The following is a 27,795-nucleotide window of genomic DNA, read 5'->3' on the forward strand; positions in this document are numbered from 1 at the left end:
ACGTCAGAGGGGGCGGGGTCACGTGACGGGTGGCTCTGCCTCCTCTATATAAGAAATGTCACAGCTTCAGCCGCTCATTCGCTGGGCTGTGCCCAGCGGTGAGAGGAGGTCCGGGATGCTGCTGCGCTGGATGGATGGATCTTCTCATCGCCGGAGCGGAGATCACCCGCCGCAGGATCTTCTCATCGCTGGAGATCACCCGCAGCCGTCGCAGGATCAGGACAACGCAGGAAGCCGGGAACGAGTGGATTTCTCACCGCTGGAGTTTTTTTTTTTTTTATTAATAAAGGACTTTATTCTACGGTGTCAGTGTGTTTTTTTTTACAAGACTTTACACTTCCTTTGTGAAATGGTAGGGGTACAGTGTACCCCATTACCATTTCACACAGGGGGGGGTCAGGATCTTCCAGATTCTGATAAACCTCCCGCCCGCATAACCCCACAACCACCGGGCAAGGGTTGTGGGGATGAGACCCTTGTCCCCATCAACATGGGGACATCCTCCCCATGTTGCGGGCATGTGGCCTGGTGCGGTTCAAGAGAGGGGGGGCCGCACTCTCTCCCCCCTCTTTTCTGCGGCCGGCCAGGTCAACGTGCTCGGATAACGGGTCTGGTTATGGATATTTAGGGGGAACCGCACGTCATTTTTGTTTTAAATTGACGGCGGGGTTCCCCTGAATATCCATACCAGACCTAAAGGGTCTGGTTATTGAATTTGCGGGGACCTCCGCGCATTTTTTTTCCCCGAACTCCGATCCCGGACCCAAACTTTTTTCAATTATTCGGGTTCGGGTCCGGGTTCGGGAAAAACCCAAAGTCCGTACCGAACCCGAACCTTACAGTTCGGGTTCGCTCAACCCTAACCACGAGTCATTTAAAATGGAAATTTACTCTTTTTTTTTTTTTTTTCTTTAGAAATTTCATTTTTGCTGCAGCATGTTTTATGCATGCTACAGGCGCGCCACTTTACAGGCACATTAATGGGACCCACAGGCACTATATTTAAAGGAATTTCTTTTTTTTATTGTTGCACTTTAAGCATAATTAAAATCACTGCTCCTGAAACAATTGTTTACAAAAAAAAATTGCATTGATACATGTCCCCGAGGGCAGTACCCAGTTCCCCATACCCCTTTTATGGCCAATTGCTTGCATATAAGCCTTCAAAATGGGCACTTTATTCTGTTTGGCTTCCATAGACTTCAATGGGATTTGCCATTCAGGTTAGAACATTTCCCCTGTTCGGGAGTCCTGCTGCAAACCGAACAGGGGGGTGTTTGGCCCATCCAATCCCTAGCAAGGCTATTTTGAGATCTAAACAAACATGTGTGGAACATAAGCTTTACATACTCTCACTATCGATGCAATTTGGGGTATCGCCACAGCATATGCACAAGTTTACATTATGGAGCTTGAAGGCAGATCTTTTTATTTTAAAATCTGTCATTGATTAATATAAGCATGTATCCATATAAGGGGAGTGATGTCACTAGCATCCTGCCCCTTAAAACCACTCACTGCTTGTCCCACACTTCGCTTGAGTGCTTCTGTCATATACCGCTTCCTATCAGTCTGGATATAGATATCAGATATTCCAGCTGCCCTCAACACACCACAAGACGAGACTTGTTTGTGTGCTAAACATGGAGGCCCGGATTCAGATACATTTTTGTATCTTTCGGCGGGCATAGTGTATCTCAGATACACTACAGTACGCCGCCGTAACTTAGGGCGCAAGTTCCGTATTCAGAAAGAACTTGCGCCCTAAGTTACGGCGGCGTAGTGTAAATGTGTCGGCGTAAGCCCGCCTAATTCAAATGTGGATGATGTGGGCGTGTTTTATTTAAATTACTTGTGACCCCACGTAATTGACGTTTCTTACGAACGGCGCATGCGCCGTCCGTGAACGTTTCCAAGTGCGCATGCTCCAAATTATGCCGCAAACTGTCAATGCTTTCGACGTGAACGTAACTTCCGTACAGCCCTATTCGCGAACGACTTACGCAAACAGCGTAAAATACGGCGCTGTTCGTTCGTTTCCGACATCCATACCTAACATGACTTACCGCTGCTTTAGGAGGGGTAACTTTATGCCGGAAAAAGCCTCACGTAAACGACGTAAAAAAATGCGCCGGGCGGACGTACGTTTCTGAATCGGCGTATCTACCTCATTTGCATATTCCTTGCGTAAATCTATGGAAGCGCCACCTAGCATACAGCGTAAATATGCAACTAAGATACGACGGTGTAAGAGACTTACGCCGGTCAGATCTTAGGGAAATCTATGCGTAACTGATTCTAAGAATCAGGCGCATAGATACGACCCCGCACACTCAGAGTTACGACGGCGTATCCGGAGATACGCCGTCGTAACTCGTATCTGAATCCGGGCCGGTGTGTTTAATAGAACCAAGAATGCAACCATATATACAGTTTAAAGAGGAGGTAACCAGAACATAAATTAACATGAGCTAATTTACTAATCATTTACCCACACTAGGCGACTCAGATATGACATTTCAGAGTAGACGTCCCGTCTCCCCTCATCTGCTATACAATACACATTATCATAAGTGTAAACACAGGACATCTTTACACAATAACAGGGTCAATTAGCATCTAACAGTATGTGTCCCAACATGATGAATGAGTCACTCTTACAATTAACCCGTTGAGTTCAGAATCAACAAACAGTAAATAGATCTTTACAGATATCCTGGAATATATTGTGGATAATAATCCCATCTCATGTAGTCCAAAATATCATTTCTCAGTCATCCTATGCCCCTAGTGAACATAGGATGATTTTAGACATAAGATGGTTCGGGGATGTCCCGGGTGAGTCTGTCGAAATCCAAAAAAAATGAAAAAAAAAAGGTTTTGATGTCAGATGCACTTTAAGTCCAAAAAGTTACATTTACAATTTTTTTTTCTTTTAGGAATAAAAATGGGCCCTTTCTACTGTTTGTATCTTTTTTGCATACACACACTCCTTATTATACCACTAAGAAGTTTAGAGGAAGAAGTAAACATGATTTGTATGGAGACAATATAGAGGAAATGGACTGGATGATTGGTAAGTTAATCTCTGCCCCGTTTAAAAGAAATGTACTGTATATTCTTTTAATGTTATTTTTTTAGAAATAGGGAAAGTAATTAAAATAGTCTTATCAATATATGTAATTTTATTTGTTTTTAACTTTGCATCTATGTGTAATTGTTTTATTTTATTTTATATGAACACGAGGGTATATGTACTCATTAAAATGCAGTCTCTACTAGAATGGTTGTGCTTTACTGTTCCATCTTACAATGCACCTAAAAGTTGGTCCCCTCATAGCTAAAAACATTGGAGGACTGTGCTGGGGGGGCAGTACTAAAAAGGTATGTTGGGCCAGAGAGATCTTTTCATTAAGGCCAGGTTCACATATGTCACCAGTTTAAGTGGGATTCATGTCCAAATGTGAGAACCTAGCCTAAGTGAAAACAAAAGTGACATGCTAGTAAACTAATGCAGCCACCACATTTGGTAAGGACTGGCAAGATGTATTACATTTTTGTTTTGTGGCTTTATTAGCTAACTTGATACAAAAGTTATAAGTGTTTTTTGACATTCAAGGGGAAATCCTAGAAGCCATTGATAAAGAAGGCTTAGTGAATAGTACGTTTACCTACTTTACGTCAGACCATGGGGCATATTTGGAAGGAATGGAAGGAAGTCCTCATCTGAAAGGCCACAATGGAATTTATAGAGGTAATCTAATCCTTTGTTTCATTCTTTTTTTATTAAAAAGATGCGCTGTACTGAAGCTACTGTAGTGATATGCTTGGTGGTGCCGCACCAGGCTAAGGCCCTGTTGGCACTCAAGATAGAAGGGATGCCTGCATAAGAAAAACTCCAGTGAGCAATGGACATTTAAGCATAAGACTACTGCTCACCATAGCTGATCCCGGTATGGATGTATACATGTGAAAGCCTCAGTCAATGCCACTCTCCGGATCATGCCCCCTACCATGTTTTGCCAGAAGTAGTATGGATTCAACCTTAAATGCCATTTCAGGGTCCCGCTAAGGGGTAAACCCACTCTTGTTGCAATATCACATCTCCACGTGTATGACCTTTTCAACTCCCACGATCAACAACCCTCAAGTCCAACCTCCTATTGCTATATATACACTGATCTGCCATAACATTATAACCATCTACCATAACCCATTGAGGCATGGATTTCACTAGACCTCTGAAGGTATGCTATGGTATCTGGCACCAGGTCGTCACCAGCAGATCCTTTAAGACCCGCAGGCTGCAAGGTGGGGCCTCCATGGATCTAACTTGTTTTTCCAGCACACCCCCCAGATGCTCGATTAGATTGAAATCTGGAGAATTTAGAAGTCAATACCTCAAACTCTTTGTTGTGTTCCTCATACCATTCTTAAATTCATCAGACCAGGCCACCTTCTTCCATCGCTCTGTAGTCTAATACAGGTCAGTTCATGCTTTGTGCCCATTGTAGGTGCTTTTGGGTGCAGGCACAAGTCAGTATGGGCAGCTTGGTTGTTCTTCAGCTAGGCAGCCCCATACACAACAAACTGGGATGCAGTTTTGACACCTTTCTATAGGAACCAGCATTACATTTTTCAGCAATTTGAGCTACAATAGCTCTTCTATTGGATTGGACTACACAGGCCAGCCCTGCTCCCCATCTGTGTGAATCAAGCTTATTACTGTACAACATCAATCTGAGATATCTAAAGCCAAAGTAATGTAAATAATGAAATGTTATATTTTTAATAGTTTCTATTTTTTTAAGACAGCTTTATTTACAGCTATATTTTTATTGGTCATGTATAATTTATAGGTGTTGTTTTGATCTGTACATTCCAGGTGGTAAAGGTATGGGTGGGTTGGAAGGTGGAATACGAGTACCAGGAATACTTCGCTGGCCGGGTATTCTTCCTACAAATACCTCTGTTGATAAGCCGACAAGTCTAATGGATATATTCACTACTGTAACTAAGCTTGGTGGAGGCATTCTGCCCCAAGACAGGTATGATATTTAAATAAACCATTATACTACTATTATATTTTAGCAAAATGTATGCATATGTACAGTATCTCACAAAAGTGAGCACACCACTCACATTTTTGTAAATATTTTATTATATCTTTTCATGTCACTGAAGAAATTACACTTTGCTACAATGTAAAGTAGGGAGTGTACAGCTTGTATAACAGTGTAAATTTGCTGTCCCCTTAAGATAACTCAACACACAGCCATTAATGTCTAAACCACTGGCAACAAAAGTGATTACACCCCTAAGTGAAAATGTCCAAATTGGGCCCAATTAGCCATTTTCCCTCCCCGATGTCATGTGACTCGTTAGTGTTACAAGATCACAGGTGTAAATGAGGAGTAGGTGTATTCAATTTGGTGTTATCACTCTCACTATCTCATACTGGTCACTGGAAGTTCAACATGGCAAAGAACTCTCTGAGGATCTAAAAAAAAGAATTGTTGTTGTACATAAAGATGGCATAGGCTATAAGAAGATTGCCAAGACCCTGAAACTGAGCTGCAGCACGGTGGCCAAGACCATACAGCGGTTTAACAGGACAGGTTCCACTCAAAACAGGCCTCGCCATGGTCGACCAGAGAGGTTGAGTGCACGTGCTTAGCGTCATATCCAGAGGTTGCCTTTGGGAAATAGATGTTTGAGTGCTGCCAGCATTTCTGCAGAGAGGTGTGGGGGGGGGGTCAGCCTACCAGTGTTCAGACCATAGCCACACACTGCATCAAATTGGTCCGTATTGCTGTTGTCCCAGAACGATGCCTCTTCTAAAGTTGATGCACAAGAAAGCCCGCAAACAGTTTACTGAAGACAAGCAGACTAAGGACATGGATTACTGGAACCATGTCCTGATGATAAACGTATTTGGTTCAGATGGTGTCAAGCATGTGTTTCGGCAACAATGAGCAGTACAAAGACAAGTGTGTCTTGCCTACAGTCAAGCATGTTGGTGCTGCCGGGACTGGGGAGCTACAGTTCATTGGGGGAACCATGAATGCCAACATGTACTGTGACATACTGAAGCAGAGCATGATTCCCTCCCTTCGGTGACTGGGCTGCAGGGCAGTTTTCCAATATATTAATGACCCCAGACACATCTCCAAGACGACCACTGCCTTGCTAAAGAAGCTGAGGGCACAGGGGATGGACTGGCCAAGCATGTCTTCAGACCTAAACCCTACTGAGTATCTGTGGGGCATCCTCAAAAGGAAGGTGGAGGAGTGCAAGGTCTCTAACATCCATGTTGTCATGAAGGAGTGGAAGAGGACTCCAGTGGCAACCTGTGAAGCTCTGGTGAACTCCTAGCCCAAGAGGGTTAAGGCAGTGCTGGAAAATAATGGTGGCCACACAAAATATTGACACTTTGGGCCCAATTTGGATATTTTCACTTAGGGGTGCACTCACTTTTATTGCCAGCAGTTTAGACATGAATGGCTGTGTGTTGAGTTGTTTTGAGGGGACAGCAAATTTACACTGTTATACAAGCTGTACACTCACTACTTTACATTGTAGCAAAGTGTCATCTCTTCAGTGTTGTCACATAAAAAGATATAATAAAATGTTTACAAAAATGTGGGAGGCATACTTACATTTGTGAGATACTGTATATGTGACAACAGTACTTAAGCATGTTTTAAAAGCTGCAAGTATCAGTGTTATTCTTTAGATTATTCCCTTTGTCCCTGTAGAGCATCCTGTACCCTGTTTCTGTCATTCAACTGTAAAATGTTAGAGGGCCCCTACAACACAGACACCCCCCCTTCAGACCTGTAAACCAGGCAAACTGGTCATCTGAGCCACGTGCTGCACACACACAGCACAGGACGGAAAAGGGGGAGGCGGCTGCACTGTGCTCAGCTGCGTGACTGTGATGCAGTCACAGGCAGCCGAGACTTATCAGACCCGCGGTGCTGCACAGGGAAGGGGGTTCATTGCGGCCGGGTCCCGGGTGTGCCGACGGCTCAGGCTTCAGCCTGCTGTGGGTCTGCCGCTGCCTTCCTTGTCACCACGCCATGCCACCCCTCGCCCGCTAACGGCGCTAAGTCCTATTTAGTCGTGGAGGGGGGTGGCGCCGAATCTGTGCCGGTCAGAATCTGTGCCGGTCACCAGGCGCCCATGTTGCGACCGCACAGCCCGCACACCCCAAAGGCCGGCCCTGTGTCAGATGCTCTACTTCGCACTAAAGTTCTGGCACTTGACAAGTGAATGATGGGAATGGAGCTTAGAATTGGATGGCAGGGCTAATTTCAATTTAGGTGGACATTGAGGTTCTGTGTACAGCCCAAGCCTATGATCCTAAGGGTTCCTCAGAAGCACAGTGAACAGTACGTGACTTCGTTATTTATTGAGGGCTAATAACTTGGATAGGGATGGGAGGTTATGGGATGCCCACTTGACTTTAGCAAAACGTCAACAATAACTTCAAGGACATCTTCCTATATACAGTCTATGTACAGTCTCCTTCACTTGCCTCCTGTACACACTTGCTTGTTCCAGCTGAATCACTGTAGAGTAATCTGACAGGCTCCCAGTCAGATATGTAGCTGTAGCACTACCCCCGAAGGAGCTGCTGGTTTGATTTGGGTGGCATGTTACCTCTTGTCTTCTCGCTGTCTAGGGTACTGGATGAGAGCTGTAATAAAGTCAATGTCCACACGACAGGTGTCTTTTCTGAGCTTTTATTACCCAGCCGGGTAAAAACGATAAAAGTGGAAATAGGTGAAGGCATAGAAGAAATAGAAATGGCGGATTCAGGGTTAACTGGTGCGGAAACAGTCCTGCTTCCAATGAGAAAACTTCTTCACCACTCTAGCCAGAGTGGGTATAGTGCACCTGTATAGGCCTCTCTCACCAACCTAGCAGCCAGAGTGTCACTCGAAACTTCAGGTTAAAGCCTCTGCCACAGAAAAACCAATGACTGATGAACATATCCCTGTAGAATTGCTGATTGATAAATCTAGGGATCCTATGAGTAGTCACTTCTTCTGTGCTGGGTCACTGCCGTAGCCAAAACATATATGCAAAACATGGGGTGATATCATACAGGGAAACTCCAAGAAGTAGAGAAACCCCAAAGATATAAGAGGCTACTTTAGGTAGTGACGGACAATACTCAAAATATAGGTAGAAAATATAAAATATATTTATTGAAGTTTAGAGATTCCCTATATCAATAAAATCACAGCTGCATGCTACTATTAGCCAATCACCAAAACTAGCTTCTAAATACTAAACCGTGTTACACCAGTAAACAACGTTTACTGTGTACGTGCAAACAATTAACACATAAGGACATAGACTGAAATAAAACAAAATAAACAAAAACAGTCCGGACGCCTAAATGTCTGCACTTGTTGGGGTCCCTGACGGAAACCTCTGTATGTCTGCATTAAATAATGACAATGATGCTATTATAGGGAGCAGGCCAACAAGTGCGTCCCTGCGGGGGATGAAAGGAGACGGTACACAGCGCAATACTTGTGGTAAAAATACCAGCTCTCCGACAGCTATAGTTTCATTCCACCTTACCACTTCCGTAGTCATAGGAATGTCCTGGGCTGGCGCATCCTCTGCTTGCAGAGTGGGACGTGCCTCAAGCACCGACGTATACTGGACCTTGGTGTGTTCCTATTAGGTGGTGGGTGGATGGACGCTGTCCTTTCGCCCTAATAACGGGCGTTGGCCGCGCGGTGTCGCCTCAAAGCCGGACCGCTATGTATCTCCATGTGTCTTCCCCTTGTTCCGGGGAATAGTAGGTGGCGTCCTGGAGCTATGACGTCAACGCGTTTTGCAAACGTAATTGTGTAGCTTCGTCTGGACGGTGAGGAGGGGGCGTGCATCGCTCCCTTATATTCCATTGGTGCACGTCTGCTCCTCGTAGCAATGAATCTTACTGGTTGTCAGGAGTAGTGACGAATGGATTTCCCCCCCTATGTGGTAGTTGTCTTGTCCCCTTAACAAGTAGATGATCCAATATTCCATATGTCTTTTATTCCTTACATGCTTTTGACGTATTACCGGCATAAATAAAGACAGCGACATTAACCCTAAGTCGCTGCCTTTCATTACATACCCGTTATTTCAAATTGAGAAAGAAAAAAATTGAGAAAGAAAAGATAATAAATAAATAAATAAATAAATAAATAAATAAAATTAAATAGTCATTGCACATTTAAAGACCAGTTCATAGAATAGTGCATTGCTAATATCATATATGATATATGCTCCCTGGATTTCTACGTTGTATTTTGAAACAGGGAACATTTTATAAATAGCAATGACAATTTTTTAGACCTCTGAGTAGGTGGGATTTTCGGGGCAACAAAAATTGTAAGTCACAACTAAGGTCATAAAAAAATACTGAATTTATTACAAAATTATTGACATACTAAATATCACAATATCGAAATACAGGGGTTGACAAATTTGCTTGGAATCTAGGAGCCAGCTAAAAAAGTTAGGAGCCAGAAAACGCGCCCCGTCGCGACGAGCTTGCGCGCAGAAGCGAACACATACATGAGCAGCGACCGCATATGTAAACGGTGTTCAAACCACACATGTAAGGTATCGCCGCGATTGGTAGAGCGAGAGCAATAATTCTAGCACTAGACCTCCTCTAACTCAAAACATGCAACCTGTAGAGTTTTTTAAACGTCGCCTATGGAGATTTTAAAGGGTAAAAGTTTGACGCCATTCCACGAGCGGACGTAATTTTGAAGCGTGACATGTTGGGTATCAATTTACTCGACGTAACATTATCTTTCATAATATAAAAAAAAATGGGGATAATTTTACTGTTGTCTTATTTTATAATTAAAAAAAGTGTAATTCTTTCCCCAAAAAAGTGCGCTTGCAAGACAGCTGCGCAAATACGGCATGACAGAAAGTATTGCAACGATCGCCATTTTATTCTCTAGGGTGTTAGGATAAAAAATATATATAATGTTTGGGGGTTCTAGTTAGAGGGAAGAAGATGGCAATGAAAATAGTGAAAAATTACATTAGAATTGCTGTTTAACTTGTAATGCTTAACTTGTAATACCAACGGCCACCACCAGATGGCGCCAGCTTACACATCTGGTGGTAATAACTTGTAATACCAACGGCTCACCACCAGATGGTGCCAGCTCACCAAAAAAAAAAAAAAAATTTTTTTTTTTTTTGCCCCCCCCTTCCAAGCCAAGTCGCCAGGGCCCTATTTCTAGTCGCCATGGCGACCTGGCTCCTGGGATTTGTCGACCCCTGTCGAAATACAATATAAAAACATCACTCTAGAGAAGTACTGTGAGTCACCACATGCCCCAAGACAAGGCTAAGGGCAGAGATGATGCTTACCAACGTGTTTCAAATGTTTCAAAATTACATCCTTCTTCAGGGAAATCTGTACAGTGTAACTCTTTCTAAAACACGAAAATAGAAAAACAGAGTAAATTACATGATCAGGTATAGACACAAGGGCACATATAATGCAGACACATTTGGGCATGAGGGGGTCCCTCATACCCACAGGGGACCCCAATCCATTGGAGGGTCCCCTGTGGGGATGAGGGACCTTCGTTTTTTGACCTTCATTTTAAATTCTAACTTAGAAAATAGGCGCCTGTTGTTTGTGCAGACTTTTGGAAGCACAGATGCATCAGTATTGATGCGGACACGGGTACCGCTATCATACCGCGCTGGGTCGTGTATGATGAAGTGTTGTCTTGGGTCACATGACCGTACCTTCTGTGCGGACACTAGGAGGCTCGGACGCATCGTTGATGATGCGGAGGCGAGCGCTGTGGTCGCGCCGCATTTGGTCGAAGACGACGTGTTGGGGTCATGTGACGCATGGCGCAGTGACGCAATTGCAATGCGCAATCTTTCTGCAGGGAAGGAGATGCAATGGCGGCTCCTTCCCTTTCATCATGCCTGCTATCTCACCATCTAACCATATAGGATTTATACACATATTATTTTGCCACCATTCGAGCTGCTGAGGGGGATTATCTTTAGCTAAGGGGCCAATTACTTCCATCCAGGTGAGTATTTAAGGACGTCAGGGGGGATTGGTTGCAGCTTCCTCATTTCTCCCATCTCCTGAAGGAGTGGGAGTTTATATGGCCTTTGTCTTGTTTATGTATTTTTGCCTTTTTGGACCCCCTTTTGGAATTTCGGTTTATTCAAACTCTCAGCAAATGGGGCTTGTCCTCTAGGATTGGTGAGTGTATCCCTTGTCCTTATCTCCTTTCTTTATTTTGTTCCTTATTTTTATAAGTGACAAATTACTGATGCATTGTTTATATATATACTTGGCCATTCTAGCTGGGATTGCCGGTGTTGTTGCTGGTTGCTGACCAAAAAGTGGAATATATCACTTCTTGTCCACCCCTATGCTTTGGAGCTCTGAGAGCTGAGGGATCTCCTCCGGGCACTCGATGTGTCATCCGGTCTGACCACAGCGTTTTTTTTCTTGGGGCACCCACGGCTCTTGGGGGAATCTAGGCACTCCTTATCTAGGAGAGGGTGAGTTCATGGTGGAGGTTTTTTCCTCCCTCTTGGGTCAATTAACCTGTCACGGCCCTTTCCCCCTCATGCCCAAATGTGTCTGCATTATATGTGCCCCTGTGTCTATACCTGATCATGTAATTTACTCTGTTTTTCTATTTTCATGTTTTAGAAGAGTTATACTGTACAATTTTCCCTGAAGGATGTCATTTTGAAACATTTGAAACGCGTTCGTAAGCATCATCTCTGCCCTTAGCCTTGTCCTGGGGCATGTGGTGACTCACAGTACTTCTCTAGAACGATGTTTTTATATTGTATTTTGATATTGTGATATTTAGTATGTCAATAATTTTGTAATAAATTCAGTATTTTTTTATGACCTTAGTTGTCACTTACAATTTTTGTTGCCCCGAAAATCCCACCTACTCAGAGGTATTCAATTTTTTCATTGATAAAGGGATGATGGCAACGTCATGCCTCTACACATGAGCCAATCTTTTCCATTTTATAAATAGCAACCGTCTCTAAATATTGTAGAGTGCTGCCCCTCAAATATCGGGGGTACATAACCATTATTTATAGGGTCGTTATTGACTCATATCTCAAGATATTACCCACATAGGTACCAACACTATAGATCATGTATATATTTGGGTAAATAGATATAATTATATCTAGAATGTTATTTACTAGATATATATATACCAACACTACGGACCGATGGGATATAGGCTTCTTTTTATTCTAGAAGTGATTGCATATTCAGTTCCACATTCATCCCTAGAGGCGCTAGAGATTTTAAAGTGAAAATCCACCACTTTTCTGTAATAAGATTTTGTCAAAATCGCCTCTTCTAGCTGGTAGTTTAAGCACGTAGATGCCTTTTACTTTCAAACCGTCCGGTTTACCCTGATGTTGTTCTGCAAAGTGTTTTGCGACCGGACTTTCATGACATTTCTCAGGATCTCTCTCTCCTTTTTCTTTTTTTATGTCCCTAAGATGCTCACCTATTCTTACCTGTAATTGCCCTTTTGTCTTCCCAATGTATATTTTCTGACAGGGACAGGTTAACATATAGATTTCCCTCTCCGTGGAGCAATTAATCAAGTCTCTAATCTCGTATTTTTTCTGTCCCTTTGCATCCTTAAATACATTGGTCCTGTCAACGAAAGGACAGATTTGGCATTTGGAGCAGGGAAACATCCCCACACTCCAAGGATACTCAGATAACCAAGATGTATTTTGTTGTCTAGTAAATTCTGACGTGATAAGTATATCCCCTAAATTCTTTGCTCTGCGAGATACCATCTTCTGGCCCTCTCCCACGATGTTTGCCAAGGTTTTGTTGCCAGTAAGGATACCCCAGTGCTTTTCCAATGTTTTTCTCAAATTCCCCCATTAGGAGCCATATGTAGTAATAAGTCTCACTGGGCCATATTCTTTCTTTTTATCAGCTTCATTTGAATCCATGAGGAGCAAGATACTTCTGCTGCGTGTCGCGGCTTTGCGTTTAGCATTTTTAATTTGTTTATGGGAGTAGCCCCTCTCACGGAATCTCTTATATAGTTCCTTACCCTCCATGTTAAACATGGAGGGTTCTGAGCAATTTCGCTTAATCCTCATGTATTGGCCTATGGGGATCCCATTTTTTTGCCATGGTGGATGATGGCTATCTGCCTGCAATAAGGTGTTGGCCGCCGTTTCCTTTCGAAATGTGCATGTTGTAATTTTTCCATTTTTTTAGGCCTATTTTAAGGTCCAAAAAAGAGATTTGTGTCCTGTCATATGTATACGTTAACCGTATATTGCGATCATTGACATTTAGTTGGTCAATGAAGCCATACAGATGACTAAAACATCATCTATGTACCTCAGCCATGTATGAACATGGATGAGGCACTGTGGGAGACAGAACACATCCTCCTCCTCCCAGAGACCCAAATGCAAATAAGCATAGGCTGGGGCCCAGGTTGCACCCATCGAGATGCCCTTGATTCCTATGACTACGGAAGTGGTAAGGTGGAATGAAACTATAGCTGTCCGAGAGCCGGTTGTTTTACCACAAGTATTGCGCTGTGTACTGCTATGAGTACTCCTTCAAAGACATTCATGTCTAAAAGGCAACTGAATTAACCCACATGGTTCTTTTCGGTCAGCAGCAACACTTTACAGCAGACCTATACAAATCGTACCCACTGAACTACATCACCCATGTTTACACAGGGAAACTGCTAATTATCGTGACTTTCAGTTCAGTGGATGCCATGTTTTGCAATAATTGGAATTATTTACATCTATATACATGCAGAAGGACACTCTGCTATTAACAGCATCTCTGCACCAATTGTTTTTGGGTCAATTGCAGCAATCTGGTTACCAGTATTCAAGCTCTAACATCATTCATTACATAACCGCTATCTCCTTTCATCCCCCACTGGGACGCACTTGTTGGCCTGCTCCCTATAATAACATCATTGTCATTATTTAATGCAGACATACGGAGGTTTTCCGTCAGGGACCCCAACAAGTGCGGACATTTAGGCGTCCGGACTGTTTTTGTTTATTTTGTTTTATGTCAGTCTATGTCCTTATGTGTTAATTGTTTGCACGTACACAGTAAACGTTGTTTACTGGTGTAACACGGTTTGGTATTTAGAAGCTAGCTTTGGTGATTGGCTAATAGTAGCATGCAGCTGTGATTTTATTGATATAGGGAATCTCTAAACTTCAATAAATATATTTTATATTTTATACCTACATTTTGAGTATTGTCCATCTCTACCTAAAGTAGCCTCTTATATCTTCAGGGTTTCTCTACTTCTTGGAGTTGCCCTGTATGATATCACCCCATGTTTTGCATAAAGTCTCTGCCACAGACCCTATTAAAGGTGGAGACAATGTCGGTCCGAAATCCCTCTCAACTGGATTCAGCACCCGGATCTCCTTCAAACAGCTTCAATTACATCAATAACTGACAGGCGACCACCCTCCAGCCTCCCAGGTACGAAGTGTCCGTCGATGAGCAGATAGGCCTCTCCTGCGACACCAGCCTCATGCTCGGTGTCCCTCAGACAGGTTCTCCATCGACCGGCTTCCTCCACTTTGGACGGACAGCACATGACCACCTGTAAATCTGTAGACTCAGTTTGCTTACCGAGCCTACGGGGTAGATTGACGCTCCAGACCAACTTGGTTGCAAATCTTTTGCAGTCAATTACAGCCTGAAGTCTGGAACCCATTGACATCACCAGACGCTGGGTTTCATCCCTGGTGAGGCTCTGCCAGGCCTCTACTGCAACTGTCTTCAGTTCCTGCTTGTTCTTGTGGCATTTTCCCCTCAGTTTTGTCTCCAGCAACTGAGATGCATGCTCAATTGGATCCAGGTCAGGTAATTGACTTGGCCATTGCATAACATTCCACTTCTTTCCCTTAAAAACTCTTTGGTTGCTTTCGCAGTATGCTTCGGGTCATTGTCCATCTGCACTGTGAAGTGCCGTCCAATGAGTTCTGAAGCATTTGGCTGAATATTAGCAGATAATATTGCCCAAAACACTTCAGAATTCATCCTGCTGCTTTTGTCAGCAGTCACATCATCAATAAATACAAGAGAACCAGTCCCATTGGCAGCCATACATGCCCACGCCATGATACTACCACCACCATGCTTCACTGATGAGGTGGTAAGTTGGATCATGCGCAGTTCCTTTCCTTCTCCATACTCTTCTCTTCCCATCACTTTGGTACAAGTTAATCTTGGTCTCATCTGTCCATAGGATGTTGTTTCAGAACTGTCTGGCTTTCTTAGATGTTGTTTGTCAAATTCTAATCTGGCCTTCCTGTTTCTGAGGCTCACCAATGGTTTACATCTTGTGGTAAACCCTCTGTATTCACTCTGGTGAAGTCTTCTCTTGATTGTTTACTTTGACACACATACACCTACCTCCTGGAGAGTGTTCTTGATCTGGCCAACTGTTGTGCAGGGTGTTTTTTCTTTGGTCATCCACCACAGTTGTTTTTTGTGGTCTTCCGGGTCTTTTGGTGTTGCTGAGCTCACCGGTGCATTCTTTCTATTTTAGGATGTTTCAAACAGTTGATTTGGCCACACCAAATGTTTTTGCTATCTCTCTGATGGGTTTGTTTTTTTCAGCCTAATGATGGCTTGCTTCACTGATAGCGACAGCACTTTGGATCTCATATTGAGAGTTGACAGCAACAGATTTCAAATGCAAATAGCACACTTGAAATTAACTCTGTACCTTTTATCTGCTCCTTGTAAATGGAATAATGAGGGAATAACCCACACCTGGCCATGGAACAGCTGAGCAGTCAATTGTCCCATTACTTTTGGTCTCTTAAAAAGTGGGAGGCACATATACAAACTGTTGTAATTCCTACACCGTTCACCTGATTTGGATGTAAATGCCCTCAAATTAAAGCTGAAAGTCTGCAGTTAAAGCACATCTTGTTTGTTTAATTTTAAATCCATTAGAATTGTGTCAATGTCTCAATATTTATGGACCTGACTGTAAGTAAACAAACACAGGGCTCTCTTCTGACAGCAGCAATATTCTGTTTTTTTCTTCCTGCAAGAGGAAGTAAAAAACAGCACATTGCGTAGTAAAAACAGCACACAGAGTAACACGGCATGGCTGGGGGGCAGAGACTAGAGGTCCGCTGACTGGTGAGGATTGTCAGGTGGGAGGGGCTGGAGGAGACCCATCTCCTGATTTCAGCATAGGTGTCACTGCTACAAGAAACCACAAAGTCTGAGACACAGTGAGTAACACTACCTGATTATAGTTGCCATTAAAAGTCCCCAATACAGTTCTCAGATCAGCAGATTACCTTAATCAAAAGCACCTAAGTAGGCTGATCAGAACCCCCCCCCCCCCCCCACCCTCAGCACAACCACTCATCCCATTCCCCCCCACCAAGGAGTAAGAGAAGGAATACAAATAGAGAATACATGGAAGGGAGAGGAAAAGAGGGGAGGAAGAAAGAAAAAAAAGGGAGAGAAAGAATAAGAGAAAAAACAAGAAAGACAGCTAGAGAGAGGGATGGGGGAAAAAACAAGAAATTAGGATAGCGAGAGATAAAAGGTAAAGAAAGCAGAACAAAGAGAAAGAGTAGTACATCCTTAAATGTACCATATGAGGTTTTAATACTGTACGAGTGGAGGGGACTCAGGGAGTGCAAAATTTTCGTGGGTTAGGGGTGCAAATTACTTTTCTTGCCTTTGGTGCTGACAACGCGCTCTACGAAAATGTTACTGTTAAAGGTTCCCACAGCTTGGGAAATTGTATCAAGGGGTCACGTGCGGGACTGAAAGGTTGAGAACCACTGCCCTAGATGTTAACCAGTGTCATTAGTACATTGACCGTGCATATTGTTAGCCCTGATCACTGTATTGGTGTCACTGGTTCCCAAAAAAGCACCAAAAGTGTCCGTTAGGCATACCTCCCAACTGTCCCTGATTTTGAGGGACTGTCCCTCATTTGGAGCCATGTCCCTCTGTCCCTCTTTCCTCCTCATTTGTCCCTCATTTTGGTCTGATCCATATAGTTGTATATAAAATGCACTTTTTATCTATTAAAAAGTGTTTCCCAGTGCTAAACTTTTTATCCAATTTCTAAATTGCTGCATTTTTCACTTCCAAAAGCCAATATAAAGGAATAGCAGTGGTAAAAAAAAAACACTTTTTTTGTACAATTCTCCTTTAAGGGGGTGTGGCAGGGGTGTGTCCTATGCCTACATACATTTACTAGCAGGTGTCACTTATTCCCATTTTAGAAAGTTGGGAGGTATGCCGTTAGGTGTCCGCCGTAATATCGCAGTCCCGCAGTTGCTGATTGCCACCATAACTAGTAAAAATAAATTACAGCCAAGGAGCCAATGAGGAGAGAGTGGGGGTGGAGCCGAACCATGCTCCACGTATGAATGGATAAACAGAGCAGTGGCTTGGGAGCGGGGCACTTGTTGGCAGGAGGGAGGGGCCAGGAGAATCGACGGGGGCCCTGAGAAGAGAAGGATCAGGGCTGTTTTCTGTAAGGTATGACATGTTTGTTGTTATAAAAAAAATCTGCCTTTAATATCACTTTAAGTTCATGTTCTCATTTATGGCAGTGCATGCTAATTTTGGTAGTAGTGAGTTATTGTTTTCTTGGTTCTAGGATCATTGATGGAAAGGATCTAATGCCTCTTGTGCAAGGAACTGTACCTAATTCTGAACATGAATTTATGTTTCATTATTGTGAGGACTACTTGCATTCAGTACGATGGCACGACACAAGCAGTAAGTAAAATACAATATCTTATTTACAAGAAAATGTAATTCCTATCCATTAATTCATACACTGGAGGATTTAATTGTTGCTCTTCCTCTTATATCAAGTAGAGGGAGCTTCAAGTACCATCTATGGCAGGGGTGGGCAACCTTTGGACTCCAGCTGGGATGAAACTACAAATCCCATAATGCCTCTGCCTCTAGCAGTAATTTCAGTCATTGTCAGGGTCTTGCAATGTCTCATAGGACTTGTAGTTTCACCACAGCTGAAGAGTTGAGTTTGTCTACCCCTGATCTATGGCTATGTCATGTAAATGCATGCAGGATCAGCTCTAAGAGTTCCTTAGCTGGAATACATCACATTTCAGCATCTACAAACAGGAACTTCTGTAAGCCTTTTTTCATGACATGTGCACATGGTCATGGCATTAGCGAGTGCCAAGTATGGAAGGCATGTGTATTACAGGACGCACCCCCAGGTAGAAGTCTGGCCATAATAGGGAGATTGAAGATTAGGGCTTCGAGTTCGAGTCGAAGATGAGTTTGTCTCAAACATCGGCTGTTCGAACGTTCGAAGATCGAACATTATGGGCCGTTCGCGACAAATTCAATTGGCGCGTCACGGCCCATAATTCACTGCGTCATCGCAGTGCATTGCTGGCTGATGATTGGCCAAGCATGCACTATGACCAACTGTCAGGGTTGAGTTCAGCTGCCGGAGGCACTGGGGTTCACTTTGCAAATGGCTGCAGTTCCAGTGTCAACTAGCAGGCGTCTCCCAGAAGCCAGCAGGTTCTGAGCAGCCACACCTGCATCCAGCTGCCAGGTGAATATTTAAGGCTGCTCCTCCCTTCCCCCAGGGCGTCACTATCCTGTCTGATCACCTCCTTGCTACCAGATTGTGCCTGTTAACGTTCCTGAACCTTCCCTTGTCCTGATCCATCCTGCACCCTTCTGCCTTGTTCCATGCTCTTGTTCCCAGTCGTGTTTCCTCTCCTGGCATCCCTGTTGCCTTTGTCCCTATATGTTGTAGATATTGTATATAGATAGCAGTTAGGTTCATTAGTTATTCTTGTTCTTGTTTGCTGGAGTTGTATATGCTTTCACTGGTTGCTGTGTATGTTTATTGGTGTGTGTTCACTGTAAATAAATATCACTTTAATGATAAATACTTTGTTTGGTCTCAGTTCCTTTGTGTAGCTAAGTGTTTGGTCAGTGGTCACCTTTAGACGCTGATCCTAACACCCGCATGCTTTGGCCAATCACAGCGCCGTCAGCACAGAGAGCCATAATTGGCCAAAGGCAGGGTGCTTTTGGCCAATTATGGCTCAGGAGATTAAGTACACGCCCCACACTATATAAGGCCGCCTGCACGTCGGCCTTGTGTAGTGTGTTTCGGCAGAGAGAGAGTGTCATTTAATTTCATTTAGATAGATTAAGCAGGCAGGCGATTCAGTTAGCCCCAGTATATTTAGTGTGTGTACATGTGTCTATGTAGGATGTTCTCTTCCTACTATACTACAGGCAGGCAGTTGATTCAGTTAGCTGCAGTATATATATATATATATATATATATATATATATATATATATATATATATATATATATACACACACACACACACACACATCCTATATATATATATACACGGGGGCAGATCAGAAGATATTTCGGATGCGCAGCCATTCTTGGCATTGGATCAGGAAGAGGTGTAGCAACAGCTGGCACTCAGCAGTCTGACAATAGTACTCAGATCAGCCCAAGGAGGTTGGTGCCCGCTGTTGCTGCCTACTTCGAGATCTCTACTGTTAGTGATGGGGAAGGTGACGTCGATGATGACGTGTCTACAGACGTCACGTGGGTGCCCACAAGAGAGGAAGAGGAGGGGAGTTCAGAGGGAGTGATGGACCAACATATAGGGAGGAGAAGCAGGCCGAACTTACATTGCACAGGAGGGACAAAGCAGACTCCTAATGTATCAGGAGCGAGCCATCAACCATGTACGGTCACATCTGGCGCTCCCAGGACACCGGCCCATGGCTCCGCAGTGTGGGCTTTTTTTAACGTGTCTGCTGCAGACAATAGTGTTGCCATCTGCAGCCTTTGCAGTCAACGCATAAGTCGCGGTAAGCCCAACACTCACCTAGGGACGGCCGCCTTAAGAAGGCGCCTGGCCTCCCATCACCGAGCCCAGTGGGAGCAACGACATCAGAACCCACAAAGCCACACTTCAGGCTCTCACCGTCCAGCCTCTTCTCCTTCTCCTTCCCCTCTATGCTCACAGTTGTCCTCCACTCCACCTTCCATCATTCCTTCCTCAAGTTTTTCTGCAAAAAGGCAGGCTTCCGTGGCCCAAATGTTTGATCGTAAAAAAACGATGACACCGGATAACCCTCTTGCCCAACGGTTGACCGCTGGCTTGTCGGAACTGATAGCCCGCCAACTACTGCCATATAAACTGGTGGAGTCGGAGGCCTTTTCGAAAATTGTGGTCATTGGAATACCACAATGGAAGGTCCCAGGAAGGAAATTTTTTTCACAGAAGGGCATCCCATAGCTATATGGCCATGTTCAGCAGCAAATGAATGTATCTCTGGCACACAGTGTCGGTGCCAAGATACATCTGACCACAGACACGTGGTCTAGCAAACACAGGCAGGGAAGGTATATAACTTTCACTGCCCACTGGGTGAACCTTCTGACGGCCGTCAAGCATGTAACCCGTGGCACCCATGTAGATTTGGTTTTACCGTCACGGATTACATGCAGGCCTGCCTCTTCTTCTCCTTCTCCTCCTACTCCATCCTCCCTTTCCTCCTCGGCTGACTCTTCATTTTCCGATGCTACTGTCTCTTCCGCTGCGCCGCCCAAGATCCCCAGAACCTATTCGACATGCCAGTTGAGACGTTGCCATGCTGTGCTGCGTCTGTTGTGCCTGGAAGACAAGAGCCACAATGGTCCTGCACTCCTTTCAGCTTTGCGTTCACAGGCAGATCAGTGGCTAACACCGCACAATTTGACAGTTGGTAAAGTGGTGTGCGACAATGGTGCCAATCTGCTGAGCGCGCTGAAACAGGGCAAAATTACACACGTGCCATGCATGGCACACGTCCTGAACTTGGTCGTGCATCGATTCATTGCCAAATACCCTGGGCTCCATGACGTCTTGCGGCAGGCCAGGAAAATCTCGGCCCATTTCAGAAGATCTTACACGGCCATGGCTCGCCTTGCTGACATTCAGCGGCGACACAACCTGCCTGTCAGACCTGTCCTGGACAACGTGTTGCCGAGGCTTCGGTCAGTCACAGAAAGAGCGGTGGAGAAGGTGGCCGTCTGACCGATGCGTTCAGACAATTTTTTAGTCCGCAGCCCCAAGGTCTTATCGGTTCCAGCAACCATCGCCAGTGTCTGATTTACATGGTGCAGGAATACCTAGGGGCAAGATCAGACTTGGAGGCCTTTCCAAACGAAAATCCACTGGGTTACTGGGTCTTGAGGATGGATCACTGGCTAGCGCTTGCACAGTATGCAATTGAGCTACTGGCCTGTCCTGCTTCCAGCGTTCTTTCGGAACTCATATTCAGTGCTGCTGGAGGCTCTGTAACCGATCACAGAGTGCGCCTGTCCACCGACTCGGTTGATCGACTCACCTTCATAAAAAATAAATCAGTCTTGGATCACCAGCTACCAAGCACCTAAAGCTGATGTAACCGATTTTATTTTTTTATGATTTCCATCCATATGGCCAGGACCCAACATTACATTAAAGCCGCAAGCAGTTTTAAATTACTTTTATTCCTTTAGAAATGTCATTTTTTGCAGGGACTTTTCTAAACACGTGAAACACTCACCACTTTACAGGCATACTATAGACACCCCCAGGTACGATATTTAAAGGAATATTTAACTTTTATTTTTTCGCTTCATTAAAATCACTGCTCCTGAAAAAAACGTCAGTTTTTAAAACTTTTTTGCATTGATACATGTCCCATGGGGCAGGACCCGGGTCCCCAAACCGTTTTTAGGACAATAACCTGAATATTAGCCTTTAAAATTCACACTTTTGAATTCTCACGTTCAACGGTGTTCGAATGTTCGCACAAACTTTCGGTCTGTTCGCATGTTCTGGATGCGAACCGAACCGGGGGGTGTTCGCCTCATCCCTATTGAAGATAGAAAGGAAGAGGTTTGGTACAATAACAGACCTTTGAGTGCTGCCTGTCAGTGATGGTAGGTTCACTGGAATGGGTATAGGGGATGTCAAAAGCAGGTTCAAAATTGCTTATTGAAACAAAAAAAAAAAATCTGTAATTGTTTGGAGGTTATGTATTGTCCTAAGAAACTGAAGAGAGAGGAATTTGCTCAATGTTGCGTTACCTAATGCAGAACTTCTCAACTACATTTAATGGAGAAATACAGCCTGAGCTTGTTTAGCTGGGCTTCTCCGATGCATCACAGGAATGCAATTAGTTTTGAACTCCTGTCAACCGTTTTCAGCAGAGAGAGGACTGAAGTCTGCTCTCTGCTGACGTCACACAGATCAGTCAAGGCACCGCATCATCCCGACTCTGGGAGTCTGGATCGGCCAGGTGCCTGGACTGATGCTGTCTCAGCCTCTCAGCAAGCCGCTGAGAGCTGAGGCGGCCACTCCCGTCCCCTCCACAGCTCAGCGCTCCAATGAGCGTGGAGGAGCAGAGCAGGAGAGCTGTTGACTGACTGACAGGCAGCAGCTCTCAGCTCGGGGAGCTGAGAGAACCGAGCCATCGTTGGTGTTCGATCGCTCGTTCTCAGTGCAGAGGCGTCGGGGGACAGGTGCAGCATCGGATCATCGCTGCATCCACTTAGGTAAGTATGATTATGGGAAAACATCTCTTTTAAGAACCTTAAAGTGCATCTAAAGGCAAAAAGTTTTTCTAGTTTTGGATAGAACGGAGAGGGATTAGAACCCCTGTCAGTTTGTATTGCTGTCTGTGCCCCTGTTAGGGAAATTCACCCTCTTTATTTGTCCTGTTATCATTGAAAGTAAAAGAAAATCTCAAATGTTGGGTTTTCCCCAGAAGGGAAATATTCCAATGGGGACACTAGTTCTGGTGACCCAACAGCCCCCCAAGGGATTCCCTTTATTTATATGGATTTCCTCTCACTTCCTGTTTTGACTATGGGACAGAAAGTGAAGGGTAATCCTCCCAATGGGACACAGATGGCAAAAAAATAAACCCTCTCTTACTCTATCCAAAATGGGGAAAAAAAATTGTTGCCTAAAGTTCTACTTCAATAATTTTTTTACATAAGAAGTTTTCTAAATGTTTTCACATTGTCCAGCGATGTAGGACCATGTAAATCCCAGTGAATGATAGGCACTGACCCAAATAAAAAATAAAAAACCTGCCACTTGATGACTTGCACATTTCCCCCATGCCATTTCCTAGGCAGCACCACCATTAGTGAAGATGTCGTTTTTATTTCTGGCTACAATTTTGACTAAGCAAATGTTTCCTAACCACGGTTAAATGGAGCTATGAGCTTAGTACTATAACAAAATGGGACCAGTCCCCCCACTGCCTCGTCATTTAGCGAGCTACACCAGTATTCTACCTGACCAGCACCTGCAAACATCGTGGCCAGTCCAACAGACTGGAGCATTTGAACGGTATCAATGTTATTTGTTTTTTGGGGAGCTTGGTACTGTTTTATTCTGTCCGCTAACAGTTATCCAGTAAAAGTGATTTGGGTGTTTATAGTACCGTGAATGTGCCAGTAAAATAACAAATTTCATTTTTGGGTCTTCAGATTAAAGAGTTTAAAAATCCCTGGTCTTATCCTATCTTGGTAAACACAATAGAAATAAATGATAGCATCATATACTCTGACTTGCCATAGTATGAAGAACTGTAAAAAAACTATCTGCAGCGGTTATTTACCAGTCACAGGCAAATTAGAGACCAATAATCACCCTAAAAACAGCTAGTTCGGTTATTGCATTTTTACATACATAATTCGATAAAAATGGTCTAAATCCTCGCTTGCATTGATATCAAGTTGCCATCAATTTGAATTATAACACAGTAAGCTCTTAACTTGCAACACTTTCAAAAGAATGACTTTGATTTGATGCTTATGGATTAATTATACAATCTAACGTTTCTTTGTATTTGTCAATAGGTAATACCACTTGGAAAGTCCACTATATTTCTCCAAAATTCCTAGCAGGAGCAAATGCATGCTATGGTTCAAAGCTTTGTTCTTGCAGTGGAGAAAATGTTGCATACCACACTCCCCCATTACTATTCAACCTTTCCAACGATCCTTTTGAGGCAAATCCTCTGCCCAATGACTCTGTGTTCTATAAGGAAGTGCTACAGAAAACACAGCTGGCTACAGCACATCATAACTCAACGTTGCATCCAGTGCCTCAACAGCTCTATTGGCTAAAAAACATTTGGGACCCCAGACTGCAACTGTGCTGTGGAACATTTCCATTCTGTTGGTGCAACGACAAAAGCAGAAGCTAGGTCGATCAATAAACATTATTTTATCTGCTATGACAATAATCTTCTTACTGAAATTTACAGAACTGGTGTAACGATAACCAAAACTGTGATACAGTATATACTGTACCTGTTTTATTACTATCGCATGCTGTTATTTTAAAGGGATACTAAAGGTTTTTTTTTTGTTTTTTTTTTTAAACAAACATGTCATACTTGCCTCCACTGTGCAGTTAGTTTTGCACAGAGTGGCCCCGATTGTCCTCTTCTGGGGTCCCACGGCAGCTCTCGCAGCTCCTCCCCGCAAGAGCTAACCCCCTGTGGAAAGCTCTCTCCCGAGGGGGTTACCTTGCAGGCGCGCTTCCGTGTGATACACTCGGCGGCCATAGCCGCCAAGTGAATGACTCGGCCCCGCCTACCCCCCGGAACGCTGTCATTGATTTGATTGACAGCAGCGGGAGCCAATGGCTGCGCTGCTATCAATCATCCAATAAAGAGCCGACAAGAGCTGGAGGAAAGCAATGCAGGATCACGCCCACAGAGATTCGAGGCTCAGGTAAGTAAAACAGGGGCTCGGGGGGGCCGGTGACAGCAAGGTGTTTTTTTCCTTAATGCATAGGATGTATTAAAGCGGATCCCGCCGGAAAAAAAAATATTAAATGCCAGCAGCTACAAATACTGCAGCTGCTGACTTTTAATATTAGGACACTTAACTGTCCCAGAGTCCAGCGCCATCAGCAGCAGAGGACGAGCGATCGCTCATCACTCTGCTGCCCCCACCGCCATCCTCGGTGAGGGAACCAGGAAGTGAAGCATTGCGGCTCTACTGCCCGGTTCCCTACGGCGCATGCGCGAGTCGTGTGCGCCGCGCTCACTGGTCCCCTGTGTTCTGGGAGCCGTGTGTTTCCCAGAACACAACGGGGGGGACAGGATCTGACGTCCTGCCCGCAGTCTACCCGGAGACTGTGTGGCCGGAAGTGGGTGAAAATACCTGTCTTTAGACAGGTATCTGCACCCCCCTCCCCCCTGAAAGGTGTCAAATGTGACACCGGAGGGGGGGGAAGGCTCCGCTTTAAGGTGAAAAAACACGAAGGTTTACAACCTCTTTAAATTCTGCTATGAAGGGGAAACATATTAAAGTGGAAGAAAACCCTAACTATAACTATTCTTAAGAATGATCTCTCCCCCCATCTTCCTATCTATCCTGTTTAACCTGTGAAAAAAAAAGGCTGCACTTACCTATTTTGAAGCTGCCCCAGTCCAGTTACCTGACCCTGCAGCTCTGTGTAAAGTCTAGTACACACATTTAGAAAAATCGGAAATAAATAAAACGCATTTGGAGCAATAATATGATTGTTAGTACACAGCTTCCGATGTCCGATCACGACAGTTCAGAAGTTTTTGGCCACCTCCAACCCGTCTTTGGAGTTTCTTGACTAAGCACTAGTGTTGGTGCGAAACGCGTCAGTGGTTGGGTTTTATTTTATTTCACTTTGCTGTGACTTGTAGTGCTGTCCTTTTTTCAATAAAGGCTACAATTTGTTCAGTGTGCGGCTGTCCAGAGACAATCTTTGTTCCTACTCTTTGGAGTTTCATAGAAACTGCAAAGAATTGCATGTTGGTCTGCTACAGGCAAGTTTTAGCAATATAGTATATTTGTAAATTTCAGTCATAGATCAATAGCAATTGCACATTTTGTAAAAAAAAAATATTAAAAATGTTTACAGAAAAAAATGAAGGGAACATTACCTTTTATCCCCGTTCACATTGATAGTTCCAAATAGCATGACTAGTCGCACCCCATTGTCGGCAATGGAACTGTTCAAATTAGCGAAACTCATGTAGCAGCAACTTTGAAAAAGGTTCCTGCATCACTTTTCAACGATTTCATTGTGACTTGCATAGACTTCTATTCAATGAAGTCGCAAGCTGCAATGGAATCAGCAGATAAATCGCACTGATGTGCGGCTTTGAAATTGAGCTGAAGTAGCGCAATTTCAAAGCCGCACCAGTGTGAAGGGGGCTTATATATCTGTAGTGCTGTGATGAGCGCCTTGCATATCTTGGGGATGATCTTTCCAAGGGTCGGTGGGGATATGCCGGTTGAAAATTGTAAGTCCTGCAGGCTTCGTCCTGTCGCCACATAATGTAGGGTGGCTACCAACCTTTGCTCTTAACTAATAGCTTCACGCATTACAGCAATTTTTTTTAATAGTACCGGCAATTGTAACAATGAGTCTGTCAGCAATCCATGTAGCTACACAAGGAAACTGAGACCAAAAAATGTATTTATCCTTAAAGCGGAGTTCCACCCAAAAGTGGAACTTCCACTTTAAGCACTCCTTGCCCCCTTACATGCCACATTTGGCATGTAATTTTTTTGGGGGGGACTGGGGGCTTCGTTAGGAGTGGGTCTTCCTGTCCCACTTCCTCCTTCTGCCTATGGACCACCTAGGTGACTCCTCCTCTCCACCTAGGGGGACCCTAGCCGGACACATGACAGGTCCCAGAAGATCGCCTGTCCACTCTGAGAGCGCAGCGCGACTCACGCATGCGCAGTGCGTGCCCGGCAATGAAGCTGAAAGCTGTCACGGCCAGGTGCCAGAGTTGCAATGGAGGCGCCGGCAGAGAGGAGGGGGAGAGGAGCGACGCTCGGGGGGCCGTATCGCTGGACTGTGGAACAGGCCAGTATTTATTTATTAAAAGTCAGCAGCTACACTTTCTGTAGCTGCTGACTTTTATTAGACATAAAAAGCCTGGAACACACACCAATAAACATACACAACTAACAGTACGCAAAAACAAACCCCAAAGACAAACAAGAACCAAACCCCCAATGCACAAGAATAACTAACAATCCTAACTACTGACAAGGTGACTAAATAACTAAGCTACTAACTAAATACAAACATATACAATGTAATGACAAGGGAATATAGGGATGCAAGGAATAGGAGAAACAACCTTGGGTACTAGAGCAGGGAGCAGAAGCAGGAGCAAGGCAGAGGGGTACAGGATGGATCAGGCACTCAGGAACAAACTGGTAGCAAGAAGGCAATCAGAATATTGACACACCCGGGAAAAGGAGGCGCTGCCCTAAATAACCACTCGCTAGGGTTGTCCAGATACCGATACTAGTATCGGTATCGGGACCGATACCGAGTATTTGCGGGAGTACTCGTACTCGCGCAAATGCTCCCGATACCTAAATAGAATACTTTTTTTGTATTTATCAACATGTTCTATGAAAATTCTTTGAGTTTTTTACTACTGCGTGACAAGCAAATAAAACATTTTTATTCATTTTTACTAATTTTTATTCTTTTATAATGTCTTGAGTTAGAGTTCTTCATAATTCTAAAGAAAATATCCTTAGTCTGTATTGTGGTTTGAAAACTGTCACAATACATTTAAAAAAAGTATCGGTATTCGGTATCGGCGACTACATGAAAAAAAGTATCGGTACTT

General features: G+C 44.0%; 1 protein-coding gene across 2 annotated transcripts in view; it reads left to right on the plus strand.

Annotated features, from left to right (window-relative positions):
* Positions 1 to 24,384, plus strand: part of LOC120927471 (arylsulfatase D-like) — a 49,204-nt gene extending 24,820 nt beyond the window's left edge. For both annotated transcript variants that reach the window (XM_040338169.1, XM_040338170.1), the window contains 5 exons: positions 2,940 to 3,076; positions 3,620 to 3,754; positions 4,886 to 5,048; positions 17,727 to 17,848; positions 24,002 to 24,384. In XM_040338169.1, the coding sequence (XP_040194103.1) occupies positions 2,940 to 3,076; positions 3,620 to 3,754; positions 4,886 to 5,048; positions 17,727 to 17,848; positions 24,002 to 24,351 (907 nt within the window). In that variant the 3' untranslated portion in view covers positions 24,352 to 24,384. The remainder of the gene's footprint in view (positions 1 to 2,939; positions 3,077 to 3,619; positions 3,755 to 4,885; positions 5,049 to 17,726; positions 17,849 to 24,001) is intronic.
* The last annotated feature ends 3,411 nt before the right edge of the window (positions 24,385 to 27,795 follow it).

The sequence above is a fragment of the Rana temporaria genome, chromosome 2 (assembly GCF_905171775.1).
Source record: "Rana temporaria chromosome 2, aRanTem1.1, whole genome shotgun sequence".
In the NCBI taxonomy this organism is placed as follows: Eukaryota; Metazoa; Chordata; class Amphibia; order Anura; family Ranidae; genus Rana; species Rana temporaria.